The sequence below is a fragment of the Papaver somniferum genome, chromosome 3 (assembly GCF_003573695.1).
Source record: "Papaver somniferum cultivar HN1 chromosome 3, ASM357369v1, whole genome shotgun sequence".
Classification (NCBI taxonomy): domain Eukaryota; kingdom Viridiplantae; phylum Streptophyta; class Magnoliopsida; order Ranunculales; family Papaveraceae; genus Papaver; species Papaver somniferum.
This window is the reverse complement of record NC_039360.1, coordinates 180,284,066-180,294,118: the sequence shown is the minus strand read 5'-3', so window position 1 is coordinate 180,294,118 and position 10,053 is coordinate 180,284,066. Positions and strand designations below refer to the sequence as shown.

Below are 10,053 nucleotides of genomic sequence, written 5' to 3'. Positions count from 1 at the left end.
ATTTGGGGGCAAACTAAACATTATATACAAAAAAAAACGACATAGAATTTTTAGGGAGAGAGTAATTTAAGTAATGTCTAAAATACCCTTGTTTCTGCTCGCAGCCGTCCTCGAGTCCTATAAAAGGGTTTTTTTTCTGAATCATAACAGAAGAAGCAGAAGCAGGTACACGAAACCCTAGCCCTAATTTTATTGAATGACTGTTTTGTCCTTTAGATTCTCCCTCACTTTTTTTAACATTACCCGCCAAATAAAAATCCCGAAAATTGGAAAACTAGAAAAGTTGGCGCGTATTTTTTCCCTCTGCCCAATTTATGTATCATCTATTTATTATTTGGTATTCCAGAAAATTTGAGAATAGAGCCATATAGGGGGAGAAATTAAAATGGTTCGCCAAGCTACCAAAGATTATAAAGCATTTGTCCCAGGTCGAAAGGTTAGCGAGATTGGACGGGGTTTCACTGAAATGCTTCCAATTTCTTGGAAGAAAAAAAGAAAAACAACCACTTATGAATAGTCATAATCTGATTCAATAAAACTGTTTGTTCTTTTTTCACATTTACTCGAATAAACTCAAAATAGGACCTTATATTTTATATATTGTGGGTCACAATTTAGATCATGCTAGAGAAATGGGATGTGATAAGACTCATAATTGACGGTTTATTTAGAAAAATAATTTTTATATTAGTAGTTGTTTATCTATCAAAACGTACTGCAAATTACTAATTCATTTGGAAAAATGAATGGGTACCTCGTGGTTTATTTTCCAAAATTAAATACTAAATTAACTAATTATCTGGCAATTCTATTTAGTATCTCATTTATTCTAATGGTTCATTTTCGCAAATGAATTGTCATCCCATTGTTCATATTTGTAATGAACTGCTAGAACATCCTGCTAAATGAACTGTGTTATCCATGGCTCATTTTCCAAAATAAACTGCCATCTCATAGGTTGTTTTCCATTATAATATGTCATATAACACGTTCGTAAATTAATCGAGGATCTAATCCATTCAGTTACTCTTAATTTCGTGTGAATTATATAATATTATCTCAGTTTTCTACATTTCATGTTTCAATTGTTGAGTCATCCAATATGAGTGAAAGAGCACTAGTATATGCAAAGATAAGATGTTACTACAACTTATAGAGGTCCCAAAGGAAGGCACAAATTTGAAAAGAAAACTTAGCAATAGGTTTTAGAACTCGACCAATATGGTTTTCGAACCAACCTAAGTACGTAAATAATTCCATGACAAAGACACGCCAAAGTATATTGAAGATTTGTGTTGATGCATTTAGTCACTCATCGCCATGGTCGGGCCCCGGGGGATCCACCACAATATTGTGTAACTCATTATGTAAAATATCCAGGGATCTTGAGAATTCATATATGGTTCTAGAACCTGATTCGTTTGAGTCAATTCCAGTGATTTTTCAGTAAATGATTTTTTTTGGGGGGACTATACAAGGAGATGCCACATATCTCATAGTATATTTTTACATCAAGTTGAGGAGTAAAGGTTAGGGTTTTGGAGAACTTTCATCGTGATTTATTCTTCTTAATCTCTTTTATGTATATCCATTACTAAATATATGAGTTAGCTAAGTTTTTATTGATTAAGGATGATATCAATATTCTGACATATAACTTTATAATTAATATAAGTTTTTCTTGAGTTTTTCATATACTTTTGATTATCTCTAATATGTTTATTGTTAATAAACGAGGTTATTAAGTGGACAATAAATTAACCTACTGACACTCTATCACTGGTTGACGATTGGGTTATCCGTGTAACTAATCGACAAGCACCTCTTCACATTAGTAACAACTTGCATGATTTGACAAATGAATTATGTTCACTGGTTGCTTATTCAGTTAAATTAACATTAATTAGTAAGCACATTGAACCTATGTGCTTGATGTTATGATCACCTTAATTTACAAACAAAAAGTATTAAACTTGGTTACATCTTGGGAAGGTACATTAGGTGGTCCAGGAGGATGAAACTCACTAGAGAACCTGTTTTATTTGGTGATATAAAGAGTTTTGGTGATAGCCGGACGCATTGTTATCTTATACGGTTGTCAACAATGTGTGTCTAGTAAAAGCTTGACAAGAATGTTGATTGATTAGATGTTCAGTAACGAAAAGGTTTCCTTAATCATATTTATTCTCATTACTATTTTACTTGTACTTTACTTAACTTAATTTGCAATCTAAAAATCCCCCCCCCCTCATGGTTATCGTTAAAAACTATAAGGTTATTATTCGTTGTGGGCATTGTGGTTTCTAAAAGGTTTCCAACCACACCCAAGTAAAGATACTACTAAGCCAAAACATAAGTACATAGATACAAGAGAAAGAACTTGTTCTTCAGTAATAGAATTTTGATGTTGGGATCCTTAGCTTTGACGGGAAAGTTACATATTTATAGGTTCGGGGAGAAACCTCCTCAATGATCCGGTGCTCCTCAAGGGAGTATGTTTACTAAGTTACATACATTCTAAAGTACTCTTAGGATTTAAATTTGGCTTAACACCTACAATAATACTAGCCCTTTTGGCTAAGGAGCACATATAGCATATGGTATCCACAAACACTAATTATACTTGCTACTACATTACTAGTTAATGTATTGGGAACATGGATAATATCTTTTGATCAATTTACCGACACTCATCATCGTACCATGATTTATTCTCTAAAAGAACCTACCATCCCACAATTCATTTTCCAAAATGAACTGTTATCCGACGTTTATATATTCTATAAGATCACTTTAATAAATAAACTATCATCACATAGTTCATTTCCATGTATTTGGTTAAGCTGATAAGAGTAGCTTCAATGCTAGGGGTGAAGGTAATCCTAGGTGGAGGTCCTATTAATACCTTTTTGTTGTGGGTCATTCCTATGTGGCTAATAAAATGAAAGTTATACTTTCTACCTAAAACTTCATCTCCAATGCCAAGATATTACTACCCTAGAACATAGAGACAAATTAATTTTGGAATAAAGAATTGATTATGTGTCAAAAGACCTTGGGTCATGGAGAAGGTAAAGATATGACTTTCTCCTTTACCCTTTCTTATGAGATGACATCCATGTCATGCTTTTCCTTTACCTTGACCTTGGCAATGGAGATAAATTCTTGGTTAGAAAAGTGCTAAATCCTAGGTGTCATGTCTTTTTAAGACCTTCACCCCTAGCATTGGACATGCTCTAATGTGATTAAAGCTTTGGAAAATTAATTCTTGTAATTATGGCGTTTGTACAGATTTCATCAAAATCTTACCAAATATGTAAAATTTGTTAAACTCCAGTTAAAGATATATTATTTTTAAATCTTCTTATCTTATTTATACATATAAATCATAATTCTTATATTATTTTAAATGATGGTAACGTCGTCCGTTTTTTCAGAACACCCTAGCCACGCAATAAAAAGACCATATAGTAACTGGAGGTATGTTATGTTTAAGTCTTTTTCTCTGTATATGTGTTCACATAAATGGAAATTTTGACATTATTTTAGATGGTGGTGACATCATTCTACGTTTGTGAGCACCCACTTACCAATTTTTAGACCAAATAGATAAAAGCTTTTAAATGGAAAGACCATAGAATAACTAGGCTAGACCCATAACACCTAATCGCTGGAAAATTTCTAATATGAGGATTAAACGACAGTTTTCGCTTTTGTTTTTGTTCCAAAATAATCAACATTCTTTTTTTTTTTATGTTTTATTTCCAAAATAATCATTTTTAACGTTTAGTGTTGTTAAATCTTAATCTAATAAGCGTATAAAATTTGGATGTTATGTTTATGTTATTGTTTTTCAACCGCGACATTCTCTTTCGTGAACAATAAAATATGATTTCGCATCAATAAGATGTTAGTTTTACAGGTCTGCGCACAATAAATCGAACAAAACTTTTTGAGGAAAGTCGTCTGGCCAGAGTTAAGATACCCGTCGTGACTATTCGGCATAGTGATAATTCCCCCGTGCAAGCAAGACTATGTTTCTTAGTTTCTCCAAATAAAATATGAGAACTATGACCGCTTTATCTCATTTAAACACGAAAATCCAATCCATAATTCCAGGTCAACATAGGGTCCCCAAAGACAAAATACTACAAGTAATGAACCACCGCGACTTCAAAAACATATATGACATACGAGCATCCTTAATACCTGGTGGACGAAGAGCTAAAGTGCCAAAGCTACAACAAACTAAGCAACCACGACAACCACACTAAGGAAGAGTCGATTCGTGGATTTCCATAAACTATTATTTGTGGTATTTTCTTTCGAGGCAAGAAGTGATCCACATTTCATACTTAAATTGATTTCAGGTACTTACTGAGTAACTTTTCATAGTTACAATAGAAACTCTATAAATTAATATTGTCGGGACCATCAAAATTTATTAATTAAGCGAGACATTAATTAACCGAACACAACTTCAAAAATGTTGAATTTTTTTTTGCCACCAAACACAACTTCAAAAATTAAACCTTGTGACGCAGAATTATACGAGCTTTTAAAATTCATTATCGTCGTCGATTTTATAGAGGTCCATTGGAAGGCTATGAATTAAGGGAGTCAAATCCAGAAAAAATAAATGTGTTAGATGCAATGAATCTTGCAATTACAGCATGGACTATCAATGTTCATACAAGTACACTTGCAAACTGCTTTCGTCATTGTAAACTTCGATCAACCGATAACACAAGTTTAGACAATTTGGATGAACATACAGACAGTGAAGTCACTCAAGACTTGCAAAATTTGATCGAGAAGTTGGGCTATCACAATTCAATGAATGTCGAAGATGTCCTAATCGAGAGCGTTATGGAACTGATAAAGATGTGGAAGAAGATGATGAAAGTTTTGCAATAGAGCCCCCTTCACGAAACGAGGCTATTAAAGCGGCAATTGAATAATTTCCTGTTGAGCTATGAGCATATAAAGCCAAAAATTGGTACAATGATAAGAAAAATTAGAGATGAAATTCAATGCAATATTGATTTTAGCAAAAAAACAGAAGACAATTAAATCATTTTTCAAAAAGTATTCGTAAATCTTTAATGTATTGAATATATATAATGCATTATTAATTTATATTTCATATGGGGTCTACAAGGTAATCAAAAATGTATTATCTTACAATTTTAGCGAATTATTAATTTGGCACGTTGTCCCTGACTCGGGACCAGACAAAAATATCATTTAAGAGAGTTTATTAAATAATCGAGTATTAATTAAAAGAGTTTCTACTGTACTTTGTGAGACCAAGAAACGAGTTGAAGACTTGCAAAGAAAAATAGAAGTTCACAGCAAAATAACAATAACATATTATGATCGGGATCACTGGCGGAACAAATAAAATAGTTAAAAACATAAAGATCCAATGATGATAATAATATTACAAGCACATCACCAAACAATGGACTCACCTACAAGAATGTCGACTCGTCAGTGTTTAAATCAAATATGTTTTAGCTAAATTTTTTACTTATTACCTTGAAGAAAATTAAAAATTATTAGTAAATTATAGATTGAGAAAGTGCTTAATTTCTAGAACACTCTATTGTAAATATAAATTATTATATATATATATATATATATATATACGAATACAAATGCTTTAGTCGTTGATACTTGATATCTTCACTTATAAGTGCAAGTTTGATTGTTTATATTCAACCTATCAATTCCACACATCTTTATATAACATACTCCCACTGTCCTACAAAAGGCGAATGATCTAGGGTTTGTACAATTTTTAAGGTAAATAAGATAGATAAGTATTTTCTATATATTTATCTTTATGTCTTAAAATTTTGAATTGACATATTTCACAAAATAAAAAAAAATATTTATGTCCACCAGGAAAAAAAAGAAAAAAAAGATATTCGTAAGTGTTATACCATCAAAACTCTTACTAAAAAAATTGAGCAAAAATATAAACCTGACTATCAAATTTTTTATATTTTTGCGTACTTTAACAATAATAATTATGTAAAAGTTTTGGAAAATGACGTATAAAAATGAAAAAATATATCTACTCTTGTGGGGAAAATTAATAAAAAGGAAAAGCCTCGCTATTTATTAGACAAACGGAGTATATTCATAGATAACCACTGGCATATTATTGGATTCAAGTTTTGACAGATTTCAGAATTTTCGAGCAACCATAGACTTCCTTAGTTCTTATGCATGTTTATGTACGAGAAAGATTAGATAGTGCGTATCCTTGATTTAGAGTAGGATGTGGTAAATGATAAGCCCAGATTTAAGGGAAGATGTAAACTACTAACCTAATCCACATGTAGTACAAGGAAATAAGGAATGAGCGGCATACCATGATACAAGTTGTTCTATAAAAAACCACATTTACAAGATGTGATTGAACCTCAATTTTGTAAGGTTAACTGAGATTTTGAAGTACACGTATAAAAACAAGAACCCAAGATATATGGTGTATGTTCAGCCTTTCAGAACGGTGGTGTCTTATGAGATTGTGGAGAGCAAAAAAGTAACTCTAGAAAATTTTAATTGTAAACTAAAGATTGATTTAGTTAGAATGTAATGTTCTCAATATAAGTACAAAAAGAAAAGAAATGAGGAAAAAATACAATAAAAGAGACAAAAAAAACCAAGTAGATATTCTTTTCTGTGTTGTAGAAAGAAGGAAAATGATAGCTCAATCCATGGGGAAATTTTTTGTCTCTTGAAAAATGGCATCATTTTAAGACACAACAAAAAAACCCTAAAAAAGGACCACTAAAATATAAACAAATCTTAAGAAATCCAATGCCCATTTTCACCTCATTCTCGTTTGGGTTGGAGACTTGGAGTTAAAATACATAAAGACTAGAAAGAAGCAACAAACAGGGGTCTGTGTAGAAGGTATGGTCAGCTCTGCCTTCGATGATATATTTAATAATTTCAAAATCATAATGGTTTCTGTTCTTGTTCTTCTCATCAAGTTTCCCTTGAAAATTGTTGAACATCATGAAAACTGAGCCCATGGTTTTGACTCTCTCGCTATTTGGTCTAGAGTAGACTACTACTCCTAAAAACATCAGCAGAGCATAGGGTTTCCCAAATTTGGAAGGGTTGTCTGGTCTCAAACATCCAACAAATCCTACTTTCTACACAAGATCTTTACTTTTACTACTGATGAAGTTCACTTTTTCTCATCCTTTTAGCACTAGCTAGCTTAAGAGATAGACCGACCCATCATGCAGCCAGGGCTCGTTTCAAATTTTCTTTTCTTACTTTTATAGAGTTTTCGTCTTGCTCTGTGTATAAGGTTATCCTATAAAACCTACTACTGAAAATCTAGATAAGACCTACTTTGATCTGTTTTTGGTCATATGAGCAGCAAATGTATGGAAATCTATAAGAGCCAATCACAGCTGTTTCTTGAGGTGCAGTCTAGTTGGAGGTAACAAGGGGAGGGAAGTCCTTGTATGAGGCTATGAGTTCTTTTATCTCACATTAAAAGTTGCCCTTAAAATTTGCAAACATTTGATGAATATGAGCAGTAAGTAGTACATGTTAACATATGCTTCAAAATACAAAAGCTCGTCGGAATTGAAAAACATCTTTATAACTCATTCTTTAGTTCCTAACAGATTCTATATTATTATTATGCATATAAGAACAACAACAGGAAAAACATAGCGGAAGAATTTTAGTCGTTACTAAAAGAACATTGTAAACAGCAGGAACCTGTCACCATTGGAGGAAAGGAATGCCATAATTTATATATAGATAAGTTGGCTTAGTTTTAGGCACCTCCAGATCCAAACTTCTTTCCGAGGACAATCATCTGTAACTTGTCGTACCCAGCGAGCACACCTGCACCAGCAATTGCACGTAAAATGTTTGCACCTGCACCCTTGAACAAAGATTTAGCGCCTTCATTCTTCATAATCTGGTTGAAGGCATCAAAGGAGCTCTTGTACTTCACGGCTTCACCGGATGTCATCATCATTCTTCTTCTAACAGTGTCAATTGGGTACGACGCAAGTCCTGCTCCATTGGTAATTACCCAACCCAAGGCAAAACTAGCAAAGAAACTATCCTGGAGATAACCGTAAAACAACATAGACAAAACTTGTATTAAACTCAATGGTTTAAACCTAATAGATATACTAAGAATTGACAATAGTGTAGGTGAATAGAAACTTGAATCAAGGCATTGGTCAAATAATCGCGATATGATTTAACATTCAGGAATGAATTTGACTTTGGCTAAGATCTATTTGGTCTTGAAACTGTGAAGTGCAATAGTTTACACTACTATATTCTAGCAACAGCGATATGTCAACCTACATTAGCAACTTCAGATTCTTACTGACCTGCATTTTTTGAGGAAGAACAGGCTTGAGAGAGTCATACATTCCAAAGTAAAGACCTCGATAGACTATGATTCCAACACATGAGATGTTGAAACCACGGTATAGTCCAGCAATTCCATCTGACTGAAGTGTTTTCTTGTAAACATCGACCAACCCATTGAATTGCCTTTCTCCCCCACCTTTCTTTGCTGCCTTTGAATCATTGGCAAGACGAGTTCGGGCGTAATCTAGGGAGTAAACAAAGAAGAGAGAAGAAGCACCAGCTGCACCACCAGATGCTAAATTTCCTGCAAACCACTTCCAATAGCCATCTCTGTCCTTCTTGAAGTTGAAAAGTCTTTTGAAGTAATCCTTGAAGGCAAAGTTTAAGGCCTGGTTTCATGGCATTTCCAAAATGTGAACTCATTAATAGATGGAAACAATAACAATACCTAACGAACCTTGCGAAATGGAAGACTTTGTAGCAAATGAAAGTGCAAACAAGATAGCAAAAATCAAAATTCCACTAAGACGTTAGCAGTGTTTCCTCTCCATAGTCAGAAATGCAAACCTGAGTAGGGAAGTAACGGATAACATTAGCAGTGTTTCCTCTCCATAGGGACATCATTCCTTCATCCTTGATCGTTCTACCAAAACAATCTCCAATTCCCTTGTAAGGTTCAGCTAGTCTACCAGATTTGATCATTTCATCCTGGTTTTGGATCAATAGTTTCACACGCTCAATAGGAGCTGCAGCAGTTTTTGATACGGCAGCGGAGACACCGCCCATGAGAAAATCAATCATGAAACCAGCAAAGCCTTTTTCTGAGGGTGCTTGGGCGCAAATTGGTGATGACGGACCATTGAAAGCCATGGGAAGGCCATGGTTTGTCCTGCATGTTTGCATAGACCAATTCTTCTGTAACCCTCCATTTCTGAAGTTCCCCCCGTAGCTTTGTAACCTCCTATAAGCAGAGGCCGTATAGAAGCCACCATTATACATTTGTGCATCTTGAGATTTACAGCAGGAACTAAGTTGAAGTTGACCGCTTAGTTTCTGAATGACAGTTGGGTGATGTCGATTTGAATCTGCCATTGCTTGTTATCTGCATAATTTACAAATGCACAAGAAGGAAATAACAAATCTTCGTCAAGTAGGAAAAGAGCACGACTTCTAAAGCATACAAATGTTTTAAATGGCAGCAAAATTTGAAAAGAAAATACAAATTACTGACTCTATATTGATACTTATAAGTTATCAATTTATCATAGGCGGTATAAATTCCTGCCCAGAAAGATTACAATGTTGGATAATCAAAACCCTCCATGTACCGAATCAGATAGGTGTCATGTACAAAAGATTTCACAGAAATCATGATCTTTTGTGTTAATACTTCCTCCGTCCAACTTTACTTGTCTAAATTGTGTTTTTTTTTAACAAATTTGTACCAAAAAAATTGGCATATTTCCTATTAAAATTTTCTAATTAATCAAGAAAGATCGACGGATTATGTGGAAGTAATTTGAATTTCTTTCAAGTTTTTACAAAATCCAAATTAAACAAATAAACTTGGACGGAGGGAGTATTATATAAATCATCTAATAAGTAGTCAGATGGCCTTAGATATATTAAGAACTGTTTACATTTCAATTTACTGATGAAAAAACTAAACTTACAAAAAAA

At 33.5% G+C, this 10,053-nt stretch overlaps 1 protein-coding gene across 1 annotated transcript in view; it reads right to left on the bottom strand.

The window, feature by feature from the left end:
- Positions 1-7,531: 7,531 nt before the first annotated feature.
- Positions 7,532-10,053, bottom strand: part of LOC113358181 (ADP,ATP carrier protein 1, mitochondrial-like) — a 2,908-nt gene continuing 386 nt past the window's right edge. Inside the window, exons 2-4 of the mRNA XM_026601712.1 lie at positions 8,941-9,475; positions 8,391-8,762; positions 7,532-8,113 (exon numbers count right to left, since the gene is read on the bottom strand). Coding sequence (XP_026457497.1) covers positions 7,817-8,113; positions 8,391-8,762; positions 8,941-9,465 — 1,194 coding nt within the window. The 5' untranslated portion in view covers positions 9,466-9,475 and the 3' untranslated portion in view covers positions 7,532-7,816. The remainder of the gene's footprint in view (positions 8,114-8,390; positions 8,763-8,940; positions 9,476-10,053) is intronic.